The sequence below is a fragment of the Furipterus horrens genome, unplaced genomic scaffold (genome assembly GCF_987537825.1).
Source record: "Furipterus horrens unplaced genomic scaffold, mFurHor1.1.pri manual_scaffold_11, whole genome shotgun sequence".
NCBI classification, from domain to species: domain Eukaryota; kingdom Metazoa; phylum Chordata; class Mammalia; order Chiroptera; family Furipteridae; genus Furipterus; species Furipterus horrens.
In genome coordinates, this window is record NW_028327181.1 from 79,781,090 (window position 1) to 79,808,745 (window position 27,656).

At 42.7% G+C, this 27,656-nt stretch overlaps 1 protein-coding gene across 1 annotated transcript; it reads right to left on the reverse strand.

The window, feature by feature from the left end:
- Window positions 1-37: 37 nt before the first annotated feature.
- DNAJC7 (DnaJ heat shock protein family (Hsp40) member C7) lies at window positions 38-27,647 on the reverse strand. The gene is made up of 14 exons (XM_090292692.1): window positions 27,372-27,647; window positions 15,757-15,845; window positions 14,946-15,070; window positions 14,435-14,548; window positions 13,715-13,789; window positions 9,932-10,050; window positions 8,924-9,077; window positions 8,150-8,314; window positions 7,072-7,163; window positions 3,618-3,691; window positions 3,071-3,217; window positions 2,691-2,843; window positions 807-869; window positions 38-355 (listed from the first exon to the last, which is right to left on the reverse strand). Exons 1-14 carry the CDS (start codon window positions 27,446-27,448, stop codon window positions 318-320), a joined length of 1,485 nt encoding a protein of 494 aa, XP_090148818.1. The 5' UTR covers window positions 27,449-27,647; the 3' UTR covers window positions 38-317.
- Window positions 27,648-27,656: the final 9 nt, after the last annotated feature.

The window sequence follows — 27,656 nt, forward strand, 5'->3', positions numbered from 1 at the left end:
CCCACCGACAAAGCAGCTGCCAGAGCAAAGTGCCAGAAAGGGTCAAAACATTTTATTCTCTTAAGTTTTTTTTTAATAAAGTTAAACGGTAAAACAAAAATTCACAAGCTGCTTCCCTGGCCACCCCCCGCCTCCCTCCCCTACCCGCAGTCTTCCGCGCTGGCTCCCTTTCCTTCACCCCACTCACAGACACAGGGCATCCAACTGAGAAAACGAAACTGCTCTAAGTACATGGAGACATGATAGAGGAGGTGATTGTGTCCACATTCAAGATTAAATTGAGCAAGTCTGCATTTTCTGGGTTCTGGATGATTTCATTAGCCAAATTGAAAAAAGAAATTCCCTGGACCAGATGCTGTAGGGGAAAGAAGGGTGTGTTAGTTGACTGTGTTTTCTAGGAAAGACCACCACTCTGATTACGAAAAAGTCTCCAAGGGCTGCTTCAAAGTCAGAGAAAAAGCTCTAAGGATATCAACCTGGGCCCCTGGGGTGTAAGGGAGCACATGCGCATGTTGTATGTGTGTAGCTTCTAACACCGTCCCTCATGCAGACAAGCTCTGGTACAGGCAGCTTAGCAATGCCTCCCCGACCCAGTGGAGGTATGGTGGTAACGGTCCCACAGGCAAGGTGTGCCCAGGAAGCTCCCTTCTGTCACCCTCAGCAACACTGAGTGGACAGAGGCCCTACTAGACGAGAATTCAGCTGCTTCCACCCATGAGTCTCCCTGACTCTCAAAGAGCTGCCTAACTAGGGAGTCAGTGTCAGCTTGTGATCTGGGAACTCCCAAGGACAGCAGGCACACTCACCTTCAAAGCTGAAGCCCCCAGGACCACCGAAGAATGCCTTGAAGATATTGTTTGCATCAAAGTCTGTGGAGCAAGAAAACGGAAGAAACAAAAAAGTGAAAAAAGTGTTTGAAGAGGTACTTACCGTGACACTGAGATGGGTCTCCAAAGCTTTCCCAGATAGTGTTACTTCCCTCTGTTCCCCAAATATCACAAACTACAGGGGAGCAAATCTTGCCCCACCCTGTGCAAGTCTTACCTATGATCTCACTCCTGGGCTATGTTCCTTTCTCTTCCCAAGTGCAGTCCCAAAGAAAGTGTTCTCTGCCTCAACCCACTTTGCTGGCTCTCTTCTCCGCAACTGGGAATGCCGACTGCACTTACTGATACAGACCTTCCCCACACTGTCCTTATACTGCTGGGACTGCTACTGAAAAGGCTAAACTTTATCACTTATATACTACCAAGAATAAATAAAAGACCTATGATTTGTATCTGTTTGATTCTATGCCGTCTAAATTGTATGCCAGAAAAGGGGTTTTTTTTGTTTTTTTTTTTAAGTGCCTCCTAGGTGCTAATCATGGCCCCAGGTACTTTGCATACATGATATCATTTAATTTTAATAACAATTTGTCAGGATATTATTACCAATTTATACTCAATGAATCATTAGTAAGGAGTTCCAGTAATTTCCCCAAGATCCCGCCAAGAGTAAAAGTAAAATAACTGAAAATTCCAACTTCTGTCTGACTTTGGCACTGTGCCTTTGTCCTTAGGCCACAGCCTGACCTCCTAAGCTTCACAGAAAGATGTATCTCCACCAGTGGATCCCACAGGCACTGTGTCCAAAAGTGAATTCTCTGCCAGCACAACTGTTGACCTTCCTGAGTCCCTCCATGCAGTGAATGGCCCCACTGAGTCTGCTACGCCAAAGCCACGCAACAGTCCTTTCCTTTTCCCAACACGTTCAGCAACCGACTCCTGCTGAGTCCACCACAGACTTCCAGCTGTGTCCCTTGCCTAAAACCATTCAATAGCTTCTGATGGATTATAACTCTTCTCAACTGCTGGGCAGAGCAATGTTTACTACTGGTACACCGAGGTTTTTAAAATTTTCTGTCTGTCTATGAACTGGAGACCAGGTCAGGAATGTATGTCATCAACTTATTTTAAGTTCCAACAAGTTTTCTTAGTGGAGGAGAAAGGGCTGGCATTAGAGACAGTGGTCTGAGATGCAAGCAAAATTCAAGGGCTCTTTATCTCTGACTGAGCCCATAGTAAGCAATGATGCTAACAGCTGTGCTTTACTTCACTCTAATGTTTTGGGGAAATTAGTATCTGTAAGGGCTTCGAGGAACGTATGACGCACATAAATATCACCATACACCTTGCAGTGGGAGACCAAAGAACTGCCAGCTGATAGGAAAAGCCCATATTGCTCATTCTAGCCCCTAAGGCCTTCTGAGGTCTGCACAGGCTACTTTCTGGCCTTGTCTCTTCTCACTGCCCACCTTGAATACCCTCTTCTCCTCCTACAGAGCCCCTTGCAGCTCCCAAGGGTGCTTTGCTTTTCTGCACTTCCATGCCTTCCCTTTTACTGCTTATTCCTTGGTGCCTATTCTGCACCCTGGGCACCAGCTACACTTGATTGCACTCATTGAATGATTCCGTATCTATTAAATCAGGGGTCAGATTTGAGTTCCCAGAGGTCAGTGAACCTGTCTGATTTATCTTTGTTATTTCAAGCACCCAGCATGGTGCCTCACATGTCACAGGTCTTCATCAAGAGTGTGCTTTACAAATCACTGCACATCACTGGCTGACTCTCCCTCTGGAGTGTCTTTAGAAAAAATTCTAAAATTCCACAGCTGTCAGATTCATCCCAGGCTGCCCTAACCAACTTACCACCCATATTCATGCCCTCCTCATCCAGGTCCTGTCCACTATCATAGCGAGTCTTTTTCTTGGGATCAGACAGGATGGTAAAAGCTTCTCCGACTTCCTTGAACTTTTTCTCCTCCTCCTTCTGAACTTCAGCACTGGCTCCACTGTGCCGATCTAAAGGGAGCACAGGGAATTTGTCTCAGAGTCTCAAGAAAAAAGTTTAAGACCCTTTACATAAGACTTTAGAATCTAGTACTTTCCAAAATGTGGAGGGCACTCAACTTAGTAACATCTTCTTCCCAGTGAAGGGCCTCTCTGAGGCGTCCATTCTGGACAGAGTTTGGTACCAGGCCTGCCTGGCTCGCTCCTCCCACAGGGTCCGCTCCCCTCCATTGCTCTACCTGGATGGTGCATCAAGGCCCGTTTCCGATAAGCTTTCTTGATCTCGTCCTCAGAGGCATTCTTGTCCACTCCCAAAATCTTGTAGTAATCTTTCCTCTTACTCTTCTTCAGCTCCAGCTGTGCATTTTTAAGGAGTTGTTTGTGTTCTAGAGGGAGACATCTAGCATCAAGGACAAATCTGATTCTGGCTTCCCTTACAAGTCCCACAGCCCAGATGCCTTGGAATCAGGAGCCTCATTAATTATACCAGGGGCTTTTATGGTGTTGTTTTCCCACTAGAGATTTTTAAAAATCTACTCATATTTCGGGTTCCTCACATCAGCTTCATCACATAGAAAAGGAAGTGAAAGTGACAGGGAAGATTTGGGACCAGGAAATACACACCTCACCCTGCACTAAAGATTTCTGTTCATTTCTTCCTGGCTGGTGATCAAATAAGCTGCAGCTACAACCCTGATCCCTGAATCAGATTACTCCTATCTCCAGCTTTAGGGCCTATAAGTAAGACCACAGTTCCCTGAGAAACATGCTCCCAAATGTCTTTACCTTTTGTTTTCTCCGTCTGATACACTTTTTCATAGTCCCGCACTGCTTCTTCATACTGTTCTGTGTCCATGTAACTGAGAAGGGAATACAGGGCAGCACAGTGACATATATAGCAATGGCCTTCAGCAGTACTCTAGAGGAAGAGGCATGGCTCAAGCAAGAGAGACAGACTTTTGGTTGAGATGCTTCATGAAACAGGAGTCCTGCTAGCTGTGGAAAAATTAACTACCACTTCCTCGAGAAAAAGATAGGTCTCATGCCACTTGCACCCAAACAGCAAAGTGATATTCTATTCTGAGCAAAAAGCAACCAAGAGGAGAAAGTTCATTCTCATTTCAGAGCCACCAAGAAACATCTGGCCTGCCTCAGAAAAGGCAATGTGAAAGCACCTACTTGATTTCTTGGGATTGAAACACATGAGAAAAATTATCAAGTGAGATAAACAGATATGGAAGAGCTTTAAAACCTAGAGTGCCATTAACATGCAGGGCCAGCTTCAATCCAGGGCAGAAGTGGGATTAGTGAGCCACCAGAAAGATCAGGGTAGAAGTGGCTGCTGGCAAATGCTTCCATTAAGACCAATCAACCTGAGAGATGTACGCGAGACAGAAAAGGACATGAAACTCAACAGGCTTGCTTCCATTTCAATAGTGCAGAAAAAAGGAGGGGCCCTGGCCCAAGATGGGAGGACTTTAGCTTGACAGGCTGATTGCCAAACCTTTTAAGTGTTTCTTCCACAGAAGCAAAGGTTCATCTTTTGTGTCCTGATAAGACCACTGGCACCAAGACTGGCCTACTGATTATACAGACTGTGGCAGGAGCTCTAGAGACAGACCCCATCAGCTGGGGAGTGGGGAATGGCCAGGCAGTGTGGCAGGACGCTGCACAACAGATTCGGTTTACTCCAATGCTCCCACACATGCCTGTCTTCACAAATACCACAGAGCCCCGCCAGGCTTGGAGGCCAGGGCAGAGGGAGTGTTTCTCATGTGGCTTGCCCGAGAGGAGCCCAACATCTGAGGCATCTCTGACTTTCTGTCAACATCTTGATTTATGCCTTTAAAAAAAAACTGGTGACAAAACCATGCCCTTCAGACACAGGGCAAAAATGCTATTAGGACTTCAGAGAACCCATTTATAGGATGAAGTATATAAACAGAAGTAAAAGAAAACTGGTAACTGACAGCTCCGGATGTAGAGGGACCTAACAAGCCAACAGGCCATATGTGATATGTCCAACCAGCTTATATTACAATGATTTGCATTTTTACATCACACTTTTTAAAAAATTCTAGAACAGCCCTGGCTGGTGTGGCTCAGCTGGTTGGAGCACTGTTCTGTAGCCGAAGGGCTGTGGGTTGGATTCCCAGTTGGGGCGCACACTTTGGCTGTAGGTTCAGTTCCTGGTCCAGGTGCGTGTGGGAGGCAACCAATCAATGCTTCTCTCTCACACTGATGTTTCTCTCTCCCTTCCTCTCTAAAAAGCAATGAAAAATTGTTCTCAGGCGAGGATTAAAAAAGAATTCTAGGACATTCTTACATTTAGCTTTTTTTCTAAAGTTGAAGAAAAAGTAGAAAAGTAGAGCCCTAGGGAAAATGGGAAACTCCAGCCCATGGTGGGAGATATAGCAAAGATCTGACATCTCCCCAACTTTAGGGATGAGCTGAGGCAGACTGGGACAATAGTCAGGCCTCTGGTAAGACTCTGGTCTGAGCTCATCTCCAATTCTTCTTCTTAATCACAGATGCTTGATAATAGAACTGCTGCCAAGTTCTCGGCCAAGTGCGACAAACAGAGCATGCTGTCCCCTGTGGTGGGATCTCAAAGGCAGAACCACTCAGGGGACAGTTCTATTTCTACCACAAAGATAAGGAGATGTCTGATCAAAGCAACTCCTGATTTTTATTCATTGTACATATATGAAGAAAATAATCCTCCATCCCATCATCCTCCTAACAAATCAAGAATGTTCTGGCCCTGGCCGGGCAGCTCATTAGTTGGTTAGTGTTGTCCTGATGCACCAAGGTTGCAAGTTCGATCCCTGGTCAGGGTACAGATAAGAATCAACCAATGAATGCATAACTAAATAGAAAAACAAATTGATGTTTACCTCTTTCTCCTTTCTTCTCTCTCAAATCAGTTTAAAAAAAAGTATTCTTTTGCCATCACAGAGTATTCCAAATGTGATATAGTATCATGTATAGTATAGACACATAGGTGATTCTCCTTTCCTGCTATTATTATAGATAAAACTGTAGTAAACATGTATATAACATTTTTGCATCTGTTAAAATAAGTCTTTAGCTGGGTTAAAGGGTACTCTTGTCTTCCAAAGCTTCCACATTTGTCTGCCAGTGGTTTGTAAAGGTGAAATAACTGGTCTCACAGAATCTATAATTCTGTGTGTTTCTGTCTGACAGACTTAGTCAAGCACTAAAAATTCACAAAAACAAACAAAACCCTTACCACACACAGTAGCAGTTTTCCTATTCTTAAAAAAATTGTGGGTAATTTTGGGAGAACTAAGTGGGAGATAGGCCACATTCTGCACCACTGACGAGACTTGGGTGCATAAAGAACTATGGCCTCGTCAGGCATCAGTACGGCACCTGTTCTTTAGGTATGACACTTCATAATAAGGAAATGGAACAGGTATGGAGGATCCATATATAGCAACTGGGACTTCCATTTAGATACTTTAAAGATGGGAGGTTCTTCTGTCTGGAAGGAATCTGAAATAAGATGGATTTTTGAGAGGGGTCTCTTCTAGCTCCTTGCTAATGTCCCTGCATGAAGAAAACTTTGATGGGTTCAGACTAAGAGGAACAAAGACGCTGGGGAGCACTCCAACTCTGAAAGCAACCTGGGAACTAGAGGCAAGCATATCCTGGCTGGGAAATCACCAAGTCAGACAGGTATTTCCATAGAGCATTCTCTGTACTACTGGGGGGCTGGACTAGATTAAATCCCTTCTAACTTTAAGACTTATCTTTCCTAAACCCAGGACAAACAGGTTAAGCAAAACTCTTGACTGTCTCCAAGATTCTTCTTCTTCCAAGCACCATACATTCATTCAACAAAACATTTATTGAGTGAACACTTACTATGTGCCAAGCACTGTGCCAAGTTAGAGCAAAAGTGTACAACACAAACAATCTCCAAAGGAAATGGATATAAACTTTTAACAAAAGGTATTTGGGTCAGGCATCAGAGGAAACTTACTGACCGTGAGGGGCGTAAGACACAGGCATGGGAGACTGAGGGAGCTTGTGCAATCTCCTCCGCTGGAGGTCTATAAAGATAGTCTAGGGCTGGAGCAATCCCACCTAGAGGCAGGGGGAAGGACCAAATGACCTCACAACATCCCCGGGTCTGCTTCATCATCCATAATGCACTTCCCCTGGCAGGCCAGCAGCAACGCCCCCCTCCCTCCCGCCCAGCAGAGGCACTCACCACTGAGCTCTTCTCAAGTAGGCTTTTATATAAGTGTCATCGAGCTTCACTGCATTTGTGCAGTCTTCTATTGCATCATCTAGTTTCCTAAGCTTCAGGAGAGAGAGAGCAGTCACACTTCACATGGCGGGGACTGAGGGAGCCCAGAAGCTGTGAGCACGGCTTCAACATTCTAAGAGGATCAGTCATGCTGGCTCCCTGTCACACTTGTTCTTGGTCACTGGGAAAGCCTGTATCTCAGTGGGCTAAAGACACCAAATTCAAAATTGGTTTCTTTAAGTAATGGAGGATAAAACCACCTCTACCATTCCAGGGTTAGTGCCCAACCAAGATGTGGAAATAAGGGTGGTTCCTGCCCTCCATTCTTCCAGAGACCAACTAGAGGGATCAATTACTGGGATTTTTAACTACTAGAAATCTGCAAGAGGCCTACTCTTGTTTCCTATGGCATGTAGGACCACAAAACTACTCAGGCTGTTTTCAATTGAGCATGGTAACCATCAGTTATGCTGAAGAAAAAAACCTAAGCCTGACTCATACTGTCATTTTCTCCAAATCACTCCTAAAAAAGAATCACTTGCTTAGGCAAAAAAAGGCAATAATAGTTGCTCAAAAAATTATCCCAAAACTCTATAGTCATTCTCTGGAAGAAAAAGACCTTGAGGAAGAACAGGTAGGAATATCCTTCCGAATCATCCCCCAAGTGCCCCTAAATTCCAGAGAAAAGATACCAGTTTGCCTCTCAGAAGCAAGTTCCTAATAAGCGGAGATGCCAATCAAATAACTTTTACTCCTGTCCTCTGGTTTCCCCTCATTGGGTAGATTTCTCAAGACCTTTCGATGTTCCTTAAAAATATCTCCGGGCCCTGGCTGGTGTGGTTCAGTGAGCGCCGGCCTGTGAACCAAAAGGTCGCCGGTTTGATTCCCAGTCAGGGCACATGCCTGGGTTGCGGGCCAGGTCCTTGGTTGGGGTTGCTCAAGGCAACCACACATCAATGTTTCTCTCCCTCTCTCTCAAAATAAATAAATAAGATCTTAAAAAAAAAAAAATCTCCATAGACCCAGACCAAGTGCTTACCTTGGAATTAACCGTACCCCTATTACAGTAGAGTTTAGCATTTGTTTTTATATTGTTGGGGTCTATTCCCAGGGCTTCTGTGTACAGTTCATATGCTAGCTTGTAATTTCCTTCTTTAAAGGCTTTATTCCCGTCTTCTTTCTTTGCTTTCAGTGCTTTGGCATTCTGCAGAGAAAAGCAGGGGAGGTCAGTTCACATCCAGAAAGCCTCACACCACTGTACACAGAAGCCAGAGTCAATTTTCAATTTCTTGATCCTAGTAGTTTATCATCACACAGATCCCAATCCCATTCCACCCTATCCCTTCGGCTATTTATTCTTCCCTGTGCTTTCTACAGAGTGGACAGAAGAAACCACGATTTACAAAAGAATATCAAGGAGACCCATATTTCTCAGGGTTTCCCTCCACTCCTCAGGACAAACATTATCTTTTCTTCATCGAGGGAAGAACAGAAGAAAAAAGCACTTAGATATTAAAAGGATCTAACCTATCTGATCACATTTACCTTTGGGCAAAATAGTTTTGAAATCTGTTTTTTATTTAAATTTAGAAATTGCATAAGAGTGTATTTGAGCCAAACTGATGACATACACCAGGGAGCAAGATCTCAATTGCTCCCCTGAAATCATTTCTACTAAAAGGACCGAGCATCCTGGAATGGCAGAAAGAGGAGCTACCACATTCCTGTGATTCTAAAACCTTCCATTCCAACTCTCTTAAAGGCTCAAAAAGGAAGCTTTCTTTCCCATACAAATCTGGTGCCTAGAACTTACTCTGCAAGCAACACAGGCCTTCTCATGATCAGGAGCCATCCTGAGAGCCTGAACAAAAAACTGAACCGCCTTCTCAATACAATCTTCATAATAAAGGCAAAGACCTCGTACGTACAGAGCATCCGCATTGGTGGAATCCATTCGTAAAATGTCACTGCAATAGCCAGAAAGAAGGCACATTTAGCTGTGGTTTGGATTTCCCCCCCATTACTATTTGTGCGTTTTTCCTTCTTGACCACATGCCTAACATGGGAAGTATCCAAAGGTAGACAGATTACCAAATATTTTTCCCAAACCACCTATATTTATCTTATGTCTCACAATCTTTATTAGAACAGGTTGGCAGACTGTAGCCCACAGGGCCAAATCCTGTCATCAGTTTTTGTATATAAAATTTGACTGAAAACAAGCCACATCATTTGTTTATCTATTACCTAAGGCTAATTTTGTATTATAATGGCAGAGTTAAACAGATGCAACGGAGACCACTTAGCCTGCACAGCTTAAGGTATTTGCCCTGACTGGTGCAGCTCAGTGGGTTGGGTGCCATCCTCCAAACCAAAAGGTCACCAGTTCCATTCTGGGTCAGCACACATGCCCAGGTTGTGGGCCAGGTACCCGGTTGGGGATGTGAGAGAGGCAACCGATCGATGTTTCTCTCCCTCTCTTCAAATAAATAATATCTTAAAAAAAAAAAAAAAAAGGTATTTACTATAAGGCCCTTTACAGAGATTATAAACCCCTGGAGTAGAAAGAAAAGGACATTTTAAAAATAAAAACCAAATTCACACATCTGTTTACAAACAGCTGAAGTACCTACCAGACTCCTATATTCCCTATGGGTTTTCAAATTTAGTCTAATCTTTGGCTTTAAATCCCAGGAAGGTCCAGTTGGCCCCAGCTGGCCCACCTACAGGACATATGGTAGGTGCTGCTATAGAGGGCTACCGGACAGCACTTGTCCAATGGAATCTGATTTTTCAATGCAGAACTGGCAAGACTTTGTACCTGGCCACAGACTGTGCTTCTGGATAACGACCCAGCATTGCTAAACATTCTGCTTTGAGGATTTTGAAGCGATGGCAAGCAGGGGCAAATTCTAGGGCACGATCCATGCAGAAAACCACCTACAGGGAAGAAGAAAGCAAATAAGGCTCTTCATCTTGGACTCTTCATTTTAGTTTGGTCACAGATAATAGATTCACAGAAAATAGATTCAAAGGAGAGTAATATCAGAGTTTAAGAACATACCTAATTCATTTGGCTAAACCACTGAAATGAGAAGAGCAGCTGATCCAGATGATGACAACAGCATTTACCAGTATTTTATATATTAACCCATTTGATGCTCACACAATTTTATAAAGTAGGTAATATTATCATTATTTTACTTATGAGAATACTAAAGCATAGGGATTATATAACTTGTTCAAAACCACCAAAGCTAGTAAGTGACAGAAACAGGATTTAATCTTAAGACGCCAAGACTACAGAACCTATAACCTTAATCACCATAAGCTGCCACCACAGTAAATCATATCCACAATGACTATGATCAAAATTCATCCTTCTACTATAGAAACTGTTACTTGCTACTTTGCATAATTCATCATGCTTAGCCTAGTAAGACAAGTAGTACCAAAAATAACCTGGTATGGAATCATTGTTCCCTGTATTATTAAAATTGCTCACAGTTCTCTCCTTCATCTCAAGAGTACCCTCGTGGTCACTCTTCCACTTTTATTTTAGTACAGAAACATACCAATAAAAGTTCATTTTAAATGGTCCTAAATGGTCATATCGGATTACTGCATCCAACATGGTGCTATACAAAACCAAAGCTAAGTACCTCTCTCTCTCTCACACTCACAGCTAGGATTAGCTCACTCAGCTTCATAAATGTTCTCCATATATTTCCATTTTTTCTTTTCAGAACTTTGTTCTCTGAGCTTTCATTTTTGGTTTACTGCTATTCCTGGGAGATCCTTGCTAAATCACATTCTCCTCCAAGATTAATTGACCCAAAGGAGAAACAGGGAGTTAAGGGCCACCCATTCCCTCTAAGAATCTGGCCATAGGGATCAAGTAGAGATTAAGTCTGTAAACTCAGAAGCAGAAATAACTCAAATTCCATGAACAGGAGACTGGTTAGATAATGTAAACCTTCATATATTGGAATACGATGTGGGTCTAACACAGAATGAAGATTTAATCTCCAGGTACTAATACAGAGAGACTCTCAAGGTCTATTAAGGGAAATGAAAATATAGAACTATGTTGATCCTATTATCTTCCATGCAAAAAAATAAAACAAACAAAAAAAACCCCACGTTTCACGTTTACACTTTCTAGCTTTTGAACCACACAAAGCACCTCTTTGAACATTAAATTTAAAAATCTGGGAAAGTAGGTAAACACCATGAGCTGTTCCACTGGGTGGGAAGAGTTTCTACAGTATTAACAGAGCAGTGGTAAGGATGCCTCTCCTTCAATGGCACAGGGTACTGTCCTGGAAGTTATAAAGACAATATGAAAATTTAGGTATTATGTAGGGCAGAATCATGGGGCTAATTTTTCCCCCTTAAATGGAAAAAGAACGGCGCGGGGGGGCAGTCAGTCAAAACTTCAGCAGCCACACCCTGCTGCTTTCACAGCGTGCTGCAGAGAGACGGTTCGGTCATCGTGGGGAGTGTCAGAGGCTCAGTGCTTCACTTCCCACCCCCACCTCCCCATGACTACGGACAGCTGCAAGCAAAGAAGATCTTTGTTTCTCCCAACTTCATCTGTTTCCCCTACCAGGATCATAATTCTTCATTTATGACATCACCATGAGCTACAGTGGGGGGGGGCTGGGGTGTCACAAACAGGATTCTGTCACAAACTGGGGATTCTGGTTCCAGAGTGAGCAGGAGAGAAAAGAAACCTAAAGACGGCCTTTTAAGACAAAGCTTTCGCCTATGCAAACCTCAGAAAAGATGACAAGAGCCAGAATCACTTTCCAAATATACACACAAAACAAAAACCCCTTACGAATCACACTATAAAGACACTGTGGTTATTAAAACCAATGGACAGAAGAGGGATGCTAATAAGTTAACGCTGGGACTCACCATAAGCTAATCAAATATATTTATTACCAAATAAAAGACCTTATCTGTGTGTGATTTAAGAATAATTCTTAACTGTACCCTATTATCAAACGTTCATTGAGTATGCAGTTGCTGCAGAGAGCACCCAAGTACCACCTGTGAAGTGACAACTCAACTCCTTGGATGGTGCTCACAAACTTCCACGTGGTCCTAAAAGTCAATCCTGATGGGTGGTTTTTAACCTTTAGGGGACCATTTATCTCCCCTTTTGAAACTCTAGTGAAAGCTACTTCTGAGTACCATCTAAAGAAGGGAGTTAGGAATTATTATACAGGTAAGGCATAAGCCCTGCAAGACCTAGAAAGATACCTAGAACTTTTATACTTTCCCCATTTCAGATTTGTCAACCCCTTTGGGTTTAAATTTTCGTGAACTGTCACACAGCTCCATAAAGGACAGTAGTGTGCTTTTGTAGAAAAGCCCAATGTCAAAAAGGTAGCAATGACAGGTTATCAACACTATGCAAAATGTAAAAAGGGCCTCCCTCTAGTTTTGATTTCCAGCTTCGTCCAGCTCCCATAAAGCCAGAGTAAAGCTAGCTCTTATTATTCAAATAAAAATCGTTTATCCAAAACCAGTATCCAATAGCAACTGGCTTTTCCTATTTTTTTCCTGAAAGCACACTTTTAGGCCACAATCTTACATCAAAAACAGGAACAAACTCAAGTAACAAATTCATTTTGCTTTTATCACAAAGCCAAATATAATTAACCAAAAAAGCCACTTAGTACAAAATAATTTTAAATGCTAGTGATGGTATGAAATGCAAAATGGTACAGACACTTTGGAAGACATTTTGGCAGTTTCTTATAAAACTAAATATACTCTCACCATACATCAATCATACTTCTTGGTATTTACTGTTAAAGGGTATTTCTTAGATGTCCAGCCAGTAGGGTAATCAGCTGAACTTGGGTCCCGGGAACCAGACCCCCACTGTTGCATGCTCCGGCCAAGCAGAACAAGGAACTTAACCTAACTGTTATTCCTTCGAGCAGTGACCTATTCCTTTGAGCAATGACTTGGGGAATAGCAGTGACCTATTCCTTTGAGCAATGACCTCGGGAATAGTGGAAAATTTTTGTCTATACAAGCTGTATTTCTGTCCAAGTTTCTGCACCTGAAATGCTTTATAAACCCCCCAATCCCTAAGGTCGGGGCTGTCCACCTAAGTCCGACTTGTGGATGGGTGGGCAGTCGCTGGCCAGCTAATAAAGGCTCTTTAAATTCTAATTTGATTATCTCCGACCGTTTGGTTCTCGCACTCACTCCACAACATTTACCCAATGGTGTCGAAAAATGTCCACATGAAAATCTACACGTGGATGTTTACAGAAGCTTTATTCATAATTGCCACAAACCTGGTTGTAACAAATGTACCTTCTGTGGAGGTTGCTGACAACAGGGGAGGCTATGCTTGAGTGGGGGCAAAGTTTATTTGGGAAACCTCTGTACCTTCTTCTCAATTTTGCTGTGACTCTAAAACTGTTCTAAAAAAAATTCAAGGCTTAAAAAAGAAACAGTCCAAGTCAATTAAATATACTATTCTAGATCTTCTGTACCACAGTCCTACTCTTAATTATCACACACACAGAACTTTGTGAGAAAGGGTAGATGATATTTCCTCATAGTTGTACTTTACCTTCCGAAAATCCCGCTTCTCAAAATCCGTTTCTGCTATTTTCTCATATTCTATGACTGCATTAGCATTCTTGAACTACACCAAAAAATCAGATAAGGGAAAGTTTTAATGAAGTTGTAGATTCAACAACTACAAAAATCAATAAGGCCGATTAATGTGTTACTTCAAGAAAATCAGAACCACAAACTTTTCATAAATCAAGTTGGTGAAGATGCAGCCAAGACTCTTTAACAGAAAAACTAAGGCCCAAACCTTACCCTCAGTTTGAACTTAAACTCGGGAACATAAGAATCATGCCTTGCTATATATAAAATAAAGGCAAGGCATTGTCAGGGACTGAGGAAAAGCTTGGAGATTCTCACTAAATTACATCCATGGGTAAACTGAGCAAGTGTCAGCTGCCATCAATTTAATCAGGATTTGAATTTATGAAATTCTTTAGCCTCACTCAAATCAGTTCCTTGATGCATCTGCCCACCCCCAAACCCCGCCCCCACCATCTTGGAAATCCTCCAATTTTCAGATTTTGAAAGCTGCAAATCATATTCAATACTCTTTCGACAGATAAGAAAGCTGAGGCTCAGACAGACTATGAGACTTGCCTACAGTCACCCAGATGTGGCTGATGGCAGAAGTGAGACTATATTTCAGTTCTCTCAAGTCACTCTTCACCCAAATATAACACACTGCTTCTTTCGATACAAACAAGATCACTCATACCTCCTGTTGTGCCTGAGCATTTTTGTGATCCAATTCTAGCGCTCTCTGGAAACTGCGACATGCTGCCATGGCATTCCCTAAAGACAGGTGGCATTTGCCCTCTCGTAGATGTCCCTAGAAGAAACACAAAAAGAAAGATAAGGAGCATGAGTGGCTAAGCACACAGAACTCAATAGTAGCAACAAACACCCACACAAAACCAACATGGAATAAAAATGGCCAGAGAGGTGGTTCTCAACCAGGGCTGATTCTACCTTCCATGGAACATTTAACAATGCTGGAGACATTTTTGATGGTTACAACTGGGCTGGCAGGGGGGTGTGGGGGGAGTGCTACTTATACCTTAATGGGCAAGGACACTGCTAAACATCCTACAATGTATAGGATAGCCCCCACAACAAAGAATTATCTAGCCCAAAATGTCAATGGTATTGAGACTGAGAAACCCTAGGCTAAATAGAGGAAGTCGCCTGCAGCAACTCAGTCCTGGCCAAAGAGCTCCTTTACATACCCGGACAAAAGTGTCATCCAATCTCACAGACTGCTGTGCATCTGCAAGAGCTTCTCGGAACCTTCCGAGCATCATCAACGTGGCTGCTCGATTCCCATAGTAGCTAGCATTTTTAGGACACATATCTACAGGAAAGGATGTAAAACAAGGTTTAGAATGGGTCACTGCTTCAAACACTCACGGGCCATCTCCCTCAGAACTATATTAAACTACCTAGGAACGATGATATTCTCTTTAAAAAGCCACCGTCAAATGTTTGACTACCTGTGCAAATGGACGGCAGCAACGGTGCAACCAATTTAAAAAGAAAGCAAGTTATTTTAAAAATCATTTATACTTAGCTTTAAAGTGCATTAATTATCTTTTGGAATAGGAGTTAGCATATTTATCTTCTTAATGAACTGTGCTTTATGTAGTAAGATTATGAGAATCTATTTGCATTTGTTTAGCTTGGGTTGGGAAGGTATAAAGCAAGGTAGGTGAGAAAAATGCTGGCCTGGGGTTAAAATACGTTGGCAAATTGAACATGGAAGTAACTAAGACCTGACAGTACCCCAAAGGGCCATATTCTAAGACAGTAAATGAATTGGAAATGGCTGAAATACATTTTGTTGAGCATCTTACTGCCATAGCATCTAGAATTTCTGGAATTGCTTTTAATTTGCCAAAAGAACTACCACCCACTTAAGCTAGAAAAAGTAATTCCCTCACGAAGTTATTAAGCTTGAAGATGTGCTACTTCTTAGAAAAGAGCTATTAATAACAGTATTTGGCAAATTATTTTCCAGCATAAGCACTAGGTACATCTCACCTATGGCTTTTGTGTAATAGTTATAAGCTTCATTGTAATCTTTCTTGGCATAGTATGCATTTCCTTGTTCTTTGAAAGATTCTGCTTTCCTGAAAAGGAAAAAGAAAGAGAATCATGTTACTATCTATACCTAGGCAATAACCTCTGCAATCTCATGGGAGCAATCTTTGGTCTAGAATTCTTAGAACATTAAGCTGAAAGTTAGGATGATACTTGAAGGAATTCACATATTTGTTCAATTGGCTGACGGACCAAAAGGAGGTGCTAATGAAAGAATCCAGGATCTTCAGATGCTATTTTTTGTCACTTAGATACATTTAAACTAAGAAAACCTTTCTCATGTCACCTGCCTTGCCCTCACTGCTCCCACCTGCAGTCACTCATTCTCCTTACGACAGGCAAATTTAGACATTCCCTCACAGAGACTGAATCTTTATACGTTTATTGTCTTTTCAAGGTATCACAACTCCTGCCACTTTAGCAAACTTACCAAAAAATGAGCTAGACACTTTCATCAGGGGCAACTGATTTCTCAATGTAAAGTGGGTCATATCCTTAAGAGTTTTAATGATTTATTGTCTTGAAATGTGGTTCATGTGTTTGTCACTGGGAGGATAAGCAGAGCAAAAGCAGACGGCAAAGAAGTTAAAAGCATAGCATACTGGTGTTTAAGGTGGAAAACAAGAGTTGAATCACAGCGAAGACCAAGAACTCAGATGACAAGGACATAGGAGATACAGGCTGCCATGCCATGCTCTAAGTACCCATCCACTGGTATTCCCTCTGCCCATCACACCTATATGGGTACCTTCTGCCTCCTACCATCCCTGTAATAACTTGGGTAATATCAGAATTTCTGCCCTAACCCAAGATACAGTTTTTTTGAAGCTGTGCCATTAGATAAATTGTACCCTCCAAAAGGAACAATGTTTATCACTGCGAATCATATTCCTGACCAAGGAACTAAAACCAAATCAGATATGACCAACAATGTTTTAAAGGTACCACCACCTAGTAGCCTCTATCAAAGATACCCAAAATCATTCAACTGACCAAGCTGAGTGACAAAGATAATTCTTTGCCAAAATGATTACTGCAACATGACTAAATAACCGAGTATTTTTGTTACAGGGTATTCTTTGTTTCTTTTCCTGTCCTCCACACATGCAAAAATGAACTGAGTTCAAGGGCTGCCTGAAGTGGAAACAAAAGTACTTAGTTCTTAACCTTGGTGAAGACATGGGAATTTATAGCTCGATTCTATGGATATTGGCAGTGGGGAGACTTGTGATTTATTTTAAAATACAACTGGCAAAGGGAAGACGTTCTCCCCTTCCATTCCTCTACATGACTGTCCTGGCAAGCCCTACTAACACGAAGAGTTCTAGAAGAAAAGAGAAGGAAAATGGCATGACCTATAACTGCTGAAAGATTTGAACTGAGATGGATATAAATCTGTTTGAGTAACTTTTTTATACCATCTGTCTCAATGCCTGAAGAGGCCATCTGCTGTTGACAAGTCCTCAAGCAGGATCCCCCAACTACAAGACTTGCGGGACCAAAGGCAATCTTTTCTACATGGTATACAACATCCTGTAACTCTTACGTGAATGAGGCACTATGAGGAACCTATCCTTTCAGAGCAGACATGCCAAGCAGGTTGAAGAAAGAGCTTCCCCAACACATGATTTCAGAAGTTGAGTGAAATTCCTGTGAAGAAATGTAGTAGTAAATTCAATGGAAACATCAGGCCCAAAATGGCACCTGAGAGGATCTAGCCATCTCTTTAGCTGGCTAATGGCTAAGAATACACAAATTCTTGATGAAAACCAAAGGTGTCTAAGCGCTTGGATACATGTTGTGCCAGCAGCATAAAGCTCATTAGTCAAAGGTAAAATAATCTGTAGAGCTCCTGCAAGGTGTCCCTTCTTTTGTGAAACACTAACCCCAGGGAGGTGAGTGAGTTCAGCTCTGGCTTCTAGTAAAACTGCAAAGGATGATTTCAGTGGAAGATTAGTAATAATCACTGAGGTCAGGTACCTTCCACACATTATATATTTAATACGTGAGTTTCATTATTCTTATTTTTCAAAGGAGAGAATTAAGGCTCAGAGGTGAAACACTGGCCTGAGGTCGGAATGTCAATCCACACCTGTCAGACTCCAAAGCTCTGCACTTCGTCCCATGCTATGCTTTCTCTCTGATGCTCATCTCCACCTACTGCCTAGGACTTAAAAATTAATCTATACTGCCAGGAACAAGACATGGGCAATGAACATGAATTTCGTTAAAACTCAGGCACAAAACAGCCCAAGATATAAAATCCGACTCCAGAACTGCAACCTGGATTTAAATAAGCTAAATGACATTCTAACAATCAGTCACAGAGAGAGCAGGGCTCCTTTAAGATGCAAGACCTAGTGAACTGGACTTTGCCTCCCCCAAGAAATGCATTTCATTTTAGTAAATGGTGAGTAGATTCCATTCTAGGGCAAACAAAGCAAGTAATGTAGAGTCAGCCCACAGCAGAAAGAACAAGAATTGTGTTGTGATAAGTTACCATGTTTTTAACCTCACACTGCACAGCATCAGGCCAGAATTAGCTATTCCCACACAACTGCCTCATGAAAAGGACTTATTTTCATAGAAACATGGTTGATTAACAGCTGCCTAAACAATGGGCACTTGGTGCTTTTAGACTGAATGCTTATTTTTTGTCTCCAGGTCCAACGCCCAAAGTGGAGTCCCTCCTCCATTTTGAACCTCCCCACCAAATACACGATAAGCTTTAACCAATGGGCCTGACCCTGCGAGACCAGCCGAGGAAAGAGTGGATCTTTGGAATCCAGAATGGCAGCAGCAAGAACTGAACTAGGCTGCATCAGAAAACAATTCCAGGGTCAAATCCATTCAAGTCCTGCCCTGGGAGTCTGAGAAAGGGCTGAAGCTTGTTCAAGTTGCCCTTACAGCAAAGGGACTGAAGGATGAAGTGTCAAAGGCGTGGGACTGGGAAAGAAGAAGAGCTGGTTAACACTGGAATTGAGGGCAAGCTGGCAGAGGCATCTGTCACTCCGCTTACTGCCAAGGTCAATTCATTTGATAAGCAAGTGAAGTGAGGTACAACACATATCTACTGAAACACATCCGTACTGAAAAAAGGAAGAATTAGAATTAACTGCCTTCACCAGGACCATCTAAAAAAAAAAAAACAACAAGTCTTCCAAAAGGGACTAAATTAAATCACAGATTATCTTGTATGGCCACAAAATAAAATTCAGACTAAACCCTGAAATACATACCACAGCAAAATATATACTTGCCATAACGGACTTGATGACATTATTAACAGCTATGCTTTATCTCTAGTACTTTTTCAAATTTTCAAAGTAGTTCCAATGAAGATCTTCGAAATGGCCCTCTGAAGAGGTAGTGCTGAGAAGACCACGTGTCCTCCAACAAAGGAAGCGCAACTGCGGCACCCCATGACGGCTGCGGGGGTTCCCTCACTCCCAGAGTCCTATGTTTATTCCTCCAGATCCTATTACGTTTCAAGGTTTTTAGCTTAAAACAAATTTGTCCAGTTCCCTACCCAATCTCTGGGTCAATTCGAAGCAGAATAAGCTTCATCTCTCTGACTTTCCAAGAGATGCTGGAAATGACTTTACTGCCACCAAATCAGTCCCTTCACTTTAATAGCAGGAACAAATTCTTATGAAAACAGCAACTGAAGAAAGGTTTTCAAAAACTCTGTCTTCTTTGGATGTGTGATGCGATGGTCTCCCACAACAGGATCACTGCTGGAGGGCTGGGGCCAGCCTTCCTTCAGACATACAGAGGAGACTACATTCCATTTTTGGTTTGCTTTGCTATTTAAAATTTTTTCTTTGTTTTGCCCATCAGTTGGAAAACTGCAGCTCTGAAAACCTGCTTTTCTACACTACAGGTGTGTTAAAAATCTGCATATCCTTTGATCATGCAGGTACATTCTCTCTCTCCCAACTGAGCGTTCATTTATCACAGTTGCTACTTACCCAACAAACACTGCCAAGGGAATCACTTCACACAGGTCTTAGCAGAGTTCATCATCGCATGATCAAATAAGACAACTTGGGCTTATGACTACCGGCCAACTTTGCACATTTACAGCTCAGCTAAATTAAAAGCACATTAAAACACCATAGTTGACATTGCAATGTGTCCCAAATTAGATGCCCTACAAAAATTTTCATTTTCTCTCTAAATACTTCCAAGTTGTATACTTAAGCAAGATCTTTGCCTTAGGCCAGCTAGTCTATCTTTTAGCAATTAAAGAGGTAGTCAGAAATTTTAATCAGCTTCCACTAATGCAGGATTCAGTGGGTGGTAGTTTTTAAACATTTTCAACACTTCTGAGTTCACTCTGGAATTGCTTTACATAACACACATTTATAGATTATTAAAAGAGGGAAGAGATATTTCATCATTCGTAGAGTATCATTTTAAAACATATTCTGCCTCAGTGCATGAAAAATAAAGAACAGCATAGCCTCACAACGTTCCTAATGTAAGAAATGCTTATTAGACTTTTGTATGACAAAAAACATACCACACTGCTTTTATTTATTTGAAGTTATTTGGCTAGCCCTGGATGATGTGGTTCAGTGGACTGAGTGCTGGCCTGTGAACCAGAAAGGATGCCAGTTCGATTTCCAGTCAGGGCATGTACCTGGGATGCAGGCCAGGTCCCCAGTTGGTGGCATGCGACCGGCAACCTATTGATGTATCTCTCACATTGATGTTTCCCTCTTTCTTTCTCTGTCTCTTCCCCTCTCCCTAAAAATAAGTAAATAAAATCTTTTTAAAAAAGTATTTGGCTGGAATAGTGTATTTTTAATAAAGCTCAGCTCTTCCAGTGGTATAATAGTTTAAATCAAAACAGACGCAGCAGCTTGATGAGGTCTTTTCGTTGTTGTTTTTCAGTTTCTTAGAAGAAAAAATCTAGCTTTGCTAAAATTACAACTCAGGACAAAATAATTTCTTTTGTTAGCACAGAGAAGTGTTTAGGGGCCTTTGAGACTCTTTTATTGGCAAGAAGTACCTTAGATATCTTGCCTTCCCTTACCTCAGGCTATTAACAATAATACTTTATACTGCCAGTGAGACAAGTATCTTTTATGCATTCCTACTATATTTACTACTTCCAAAATGTCACCCTTACTCTGATTGTTGAACCCATTTCTTCTATTCAGTCAGATTTACTTATTGCCTGCTGATACAGAAATGTCCTCCTCCCTTCAGAATTCATGGGATCTTGGCCAGTGTCAGAGTAGAAATTCCTTTCTCCTTCCCACAGCTTGAGACCTCTTGTCCCCAAAGGCATGTCACAGGGCCTGTTTCATGTTGTAATCTCTCTGACCTTCATGAGAGAGTAAAGTAAAAGGAGCCTAGGAGTCTAACTTTGATTCTGTCTTACCAAATACATCATATTCTCTTATCTTCTAACTAATCTAGGGGTGATTTGACAATGTGAGTTTCACACAGATAGGTGGAAGCCACACACGACTTAGAACAATTCAGACTGAGAGTTTGCTAAATGCAAGGTACTGCATACCAAATGCAAACAAAGGCTTCACAATGGTCCAGAGAAAACACAAGGTGGGCAGGCTCTATCCAACTGTTACCAGTTGATAAAGGTAGGCTACCTAGCTTCCTTTACCCAATTTCCTATAAAATACAGATTCTTTTTTCATTTTAAAATACCTAGCCTACCCCCCAAAAAGAGGGTAGAAGATGAACATAAACAAAACTTATAAACATATAGCTCAAATCTTTGTCTAGACATTCAGTGGGAAGCTTCGAGAGAGGCAGAGCCAAAGGGACCAAGAGGCACCAAGCTGAGTCGCAGAGCCTGCACAAGGCAGCAGCACTCTCTACTGCTTCAGTCGGGAAGGACGCCAGGCAACACACCAGAGCTGGCTCTGGCTCCTTCAATGGGGGAGTGAGCAACCAGTCAAGTGGATCTGGACAGAAATCCCATCAGTGCGGGTAGGACAAGTCCCAAGGAAACGCTGTTTCAACTGTGAGTTATGCTAGTACCTTAAGAGGGAGGTGTCACAGCCTGTGGCATCCACCTAACCTTCAACTGCCCTGGGGCAAGAATACAAAACCTAAGCTGCTTCAGAGAACAAGCTTCCCTGAAGCCATGCTGAATCAGCCAAAGGCTTGTTTTCATAAACACATCCCCAAACTCATCATTTCCTATTCCTTCCTTCCCCATTCTTTGACACCTCCCACCCTCATGGGGACACTAGCACCCAACAAAAATCTAGAACTGAGGTACTAAGAGAAAGGCTGCTTTCTTGGGGTGTTATTTGGGGAGCAGGGGCTGGAGATAGGAACCAATGTGGGGGAATCTGGATTGTCAACTAGTATTTTGCTTCCAAAGGTCTCTGGGATCCTTAGTTCAACGGGTGGATGACTGTCTCAGAGCAAACTGAGAAAGAGCTCTCAGGACAGGACAGAAACTCTTAAGAATAAGAGAGGGTCCTGCATGTCTCACCACATCTCCCCCCACCCTCAAGTTTAATATTAGAATCAAGAGAGATAATTAACACGTTGCTTATCAGACAGTTTGGCCTCCCCACACAAACATTAAGTTATATGCCAAAAGAATAGGTCTTAGAATTAGATTTTAAAAGTCATATATTCTCCTCATATTACCATTCTCACATCCCTCATACCCCTGCCAATGGTGGAGTACAACACAGTAAACTGCCATTCTGATCTGGCCGGGAGAGAAAAAAACTGTCACGCCAAAAAACAGGCAGACTACTGGGATAACATACACTCTGATCCCTGCCATTACTGCTGAAATTCAGACAGTTCAAAAGAATACCTGGAATGACCTCTAAGTAACTTCCAAGACATCACTCAGCACTGGAGAAAGGGGACCACACATTAGTGGAGTAAGGGAGAAATGGGCTCTCAGAGGGACTCTGCATCAGACCACAAGGCACCTAGGCAGCCGCTGACCATTGTTCTCCAATCTTCTAAAGCCCTAGAAAGAGAAAGCAAAGGCAAGTGCCCAGTAGTACTTGGTCAGCTTTTTAAAACTTATAATACTAGCTTCAATGACTAAGCTAATTCCTGATTGGCTGGAATGTACAATACACCTGGGCTTTAAGCCAATCAGAGTTCTGGTCATTGGGAATGGCCTAGACATTAGAGCAACTGCCACTCACTAGCCCAATATTTCATTAAAATAGCTCTCAATTTACCTGGCTCTGGTTAATATGTGGATCCGAATTAGAGAGCAAGGAACAGAGAGACCCTTCCTTCCTCTGCTCCAGTTAGGATTATTTAACAATTTTGTCACTTGTTAATATTAGGGTTCAGTTAATTTGCTGGTATTAAGGATTCTGTATTTCTAGGTTTAACCCTTCCTTAACCATTACTCATTTGTCCCATCTCCCATTTCTTCATATCTGACCTCAAAACAAAAATAAAAAGCTGAGAGTAGCGTTTCTCACTGATTTGGGTTCAAGGTCAAAGAGAAATTCCCATTCAACTTGCAGGCTTACTGAAATGTCTAGCTGTCTGCCCTGGAACTTCAATAGAAAAATGAGAGAGACAAATGCCTAAGAATTGAAAACAAGGTAAGAGGGAGAAGAGGGACGGGAAAGGCACCCCACGAACTCCAAAAACTTCCAAGAAGCCACAGTAAACATCAACTACAGCAAACCCTGGGATATGGATTCAGTATCACCAACAGTTCGAACAGAGGAATAAAAGGCAAGGTCCACGAAGAGTTTACAATAGCTAGGTACTAAGAAAGGACCTAAAAATAATTGTACTTGCTTGTATCCATGAGGAAAACAGATACAGAGGAGTTAAAATTATCAGCTCAAGGAATCAGGTAAGGATGTCCTTGCTCTTCAGTGTAAGGCTCCCACTGGTTATTTTAAAACTCACTGTCCAGTCATGCCAGGTACGGCATGAGACACAGAAGTGTCTTCTCTGTTAATGAACAACTTGAAATTCTTCAATTTTAACATAATAAAGACTTTTGGAGACCAAGCTACTTCCCAGTCCAGGAAATGTGATCAGAGCCTTCATTCAGACAGTATTCATAAATTAGGTAAAGCAATCAGCAAGCTCCCAGGAAAATGTAAGGCCTTAAATCAGCTGAAATGTAAAACTATGAAATTTAGCCCTCTGGCTTACAAGCTGCTTTATCTGTTCTGGTGGGCAAAGAAAAATAGATAATCATGTACAGAACGCCAATCTATTTTGGAGTGCCAACTAATACATCTTTTATTTTAGCCTCTCAGCTGCTGTGGGGGGAAAAACGTTATCGAGTGACAGGCAAAAAACACAGTTGTTTCTTTTCTCTCTAGAGACACTAAAGCTAAGGAAATAAAACATGTAGCCATTTAAAATGCTGTAATCATGAAGTCCAGTGCCTTGAAAGCTCTTCTCATTTTGCTCCCAGCTGTGGGACTGTAACAATTCAGCAGCAGCAGCAGCAAGATGCTGCTAAGACAAGAGGAAAGGAAGGACTCCTTTGCTGGACTTCACAAAAACAGCCCAAGAGACCCATCAATTCTTGCGTCCCCAAGTGAACTGGGTAGCAGGACTGTAACCAGAGATGTGAACTTGGCCAAATGACAGACCAAGCCAGATAGTAAAGGGCACTTATAAGGGATGTTCCTATCCCTGCCCTCTGCTATGGCCACGTAGGAGGATTCCAAGATATACGAAAAATGTTAACAATGTTTCTCCAAAACTCCTAAATTCCCCCTCCATTTTCAGCTTTGGAAAACCATACATAAACAAGGCTTTTTCTTATTAACAGATCGCTCCTAAGGATGGCAGAAAGTCAAACTGGGATTTTTTTTTTTATTTCTATGTTTTCTTTTTGATTTTTTCACCTAAGTGGTATATAATAAACATCTATGCTTCATTATGTTTAAGAGATTTACATAAACATGTACAACTGTTAAGTCTATTTGGTAAGTATGCACATTTCATTGTTAAATTAATAGTTACTTTTTCTTAGTGGTATATGAAACAATCGTACATTTTACAACCAATGACGTCTTTGAAAATTTTTTTATTTTTAATTTTTATGGAGTATATTAGGGTGATATTGGTTAATAAAATTATATAGGTTTCAAGTGTATAATTCTATAATACATCATCTGTATATTGTATTTTGTGTTCACAACCAATGACATCTTAAATTCCATGAAATAAGGCAGTTGACATAAGTCAACACCTTCCCTTATTTTGTTGTACTGCTACCAAATACCATGTTTTGGGGTAACGTAATTGCATTACAGCATCACTAACTTTATGTTTTTTAATATCTTCAGCTCATTTACTATAATTTCATGATAAAATATTCCCTAAGGCAGTAATTTTTTTTTAAGGAAAAGAATTTGTTTTAAATAGGGGCTTTGGTGAAGAACCCAAATTAGGGACAGTCCCTACATCAGATATTTACGCTGAGTAGCATAAGTTTAAATTACATACAGCCCAAGATCCTATTTATAGTTCAAAGAACCACAGAACTCTTCACATGAAGTTAATCCTTACAATTAATTTAAGCTCTGTGTTAGTGGTAGCTTTATTTCCCATTTTACAATTCCTTAATGATGCTGATGATGCTTAATTCTAAATACCTGGAGAGAACTAGGACCCATGTGTAAACTCAAAACTAAGTGTGCTAGGCAGTTAAGACATGCGCAAAGCAAAGATGATGGACCAATTACTGAAGATCACCAGGGTGAAAAGCCCTGGGTGCTTACAGGCAAAACTGGGAAAACAAGAACCTCACCCCCAGGGTAACCTTTCCTCCCCCTGGGGTGCTGGAGAATTACCCTTAAGCACTAAACCCCCAGGACAATGAGGTTCTGACATGCATCAAATGTATCTAGGCCTCAGTTGTGTTTCAGCTCCAGGCCCAGCAAAGAAGAGAAACCAGACAAGTGAAGCCATGGCTGACATCAGGACCAGCTGCATTGACTAATGACCTCATCCTGGTGCCCACCAGTCAGTGGAGACCACGACTCTAAAAGGACACACCTGGAAAGTTGATGAATGCTCTGTTGGGATCCTCCCTCAACCTCCAGGTAAATAACCTCAAGAGGAAGGACCTAGAGCAGCTCTCTGGAGCAGGCCCTTCCTTCTTCCTGCAGGTGCGTTTTTCTTGCCTCTCTCTCTCCTAAGCTCCAAGGGCCCTTCTTTTGCCTCTGTAACTTGTTCCCTGAGCCCGTGCAGCTCAGCTGGCTCACTTCTACCTCTGTGACTTTCTAAATAAACTTTTACTTGTATCTGAGTCTTGGCTCTGAATTATTTCTCAGCGAGAACTCGAATCCCGATATTGCTGAACTGAGGATCAATCGCTGGTAACATTCTGGTGCCATTTTGCTGCCAACACACACTGGGACTACACTCTGGTACCCTGACTTCTCTCCTATCCCAGGGACCTACTACACCTTGTCAAGTCTCTCAGCTCCCAACAGGTCAGGGACTGGGATCACTGGCTACAGTGACTACTCTTGTGCCTGATACCTAGTCATTCTTCCCCAATGAATACAGTGTACCTCTTATGTTTCCAGCTTAGATGGCAAAACCCCTCAGAATCCCGATTTCCGATCTCATGCACTAATTCTGCACCACCGCCTCAAATCACCCAACGAAGACGTATTGGGCTTGGTATAAAGATGAGGAATATGTAGGAAGGAGACTGTAATCAATGAATCTGCAGCTGATAAGAAAAGGGCTCCAAACTGTCAGAACCTTTTGGTTAATTTTGCTTCCGGATTGGGACCAGTACGCCCGCCTAGAACTGTGTTCCAACCCCACTTCAATAACCTGTCCTAGCTGTAGCCAGAATCCAGAGTGTTCTCGAAAAACACTCCCTCAGCAGCTCCCTTGGCTGGTCCGGACTGGCGATCGTGAGCCACTGCAGCTGCCCAGCAGTGCCAACAGCGCCTAGGCAGCTGCCCTCTTCGTTCCTGCTTAACTTGTAAGAAGGTATAATAGTCCTGGGTGGAGGGAGAGGAGTCTGACGCGCAGAGCATGAAACATGCTCCTCACTCTCCTCCTCTCCTTCTGGGGTAACAGGGGGAGGGAGCGACTAGGTCAACAATGGGGACACGATCACCTCGGATCCAGACTAGTGCTCGCTGGGGTATAATTAACGAAGGAAAGAGTGAGGAGAGCACGGGCTATGGAGATGCGAAGTGTTGATAGACAACAATGCACAGAAGTTAAGGCGGTGATGGGGACGATGTAAGAAAGTTGTCGCTGTCGCTGCGCCGCCTCCCCCACCCCGCATCAGACCTCAAATTCCCTCAGAGACCAAGTCTCCACCGTAGGGACGACCTTACTCTCCGCTGGAGAACGGCGCGATGCCTCAACTCCCAGCCAGGCGGAAGCGGGAGGGGAGGTCCGACCTCTGAGAGCGCCCCTTCAGGGGGTCCATCCGGACTGGATCTCGAGTATGCAGCAGGGGGAGGTCGCGGAGGGCGGGGCATCTCAATACCTAGGAGCTGCATCCTGGCAGGGAAGGGTTACCCAGAGCCACGGAGCTGAACCTCGCCCCTTCCACTACCCTGCCACCTGGTTACCTCTTCGCTCCTTCATCGTCGAGCAGCTCTGGCTCGGTCGCCGCCATTACCACATCGCACTCCGCGGTAGCCGCCATCTTACCGCCGAGACCAGAGAGCCGGGTGGGAGGCCGGCGGTGAAGAGCACTTCCGGTCGGGGCATCGAGCAGCTCAGCGCTGCTGAGCCCAGAGTGGCTCGCTCGGGCCCGTCTACCAGAGAGAGGTTCCGCTTGGGGCCAGAGTGGCCTCCCGTCCCTGGAGGTCCACGGTGGTCTCCGCGCCGGGGCGGGGCCCCAGGGACGATTC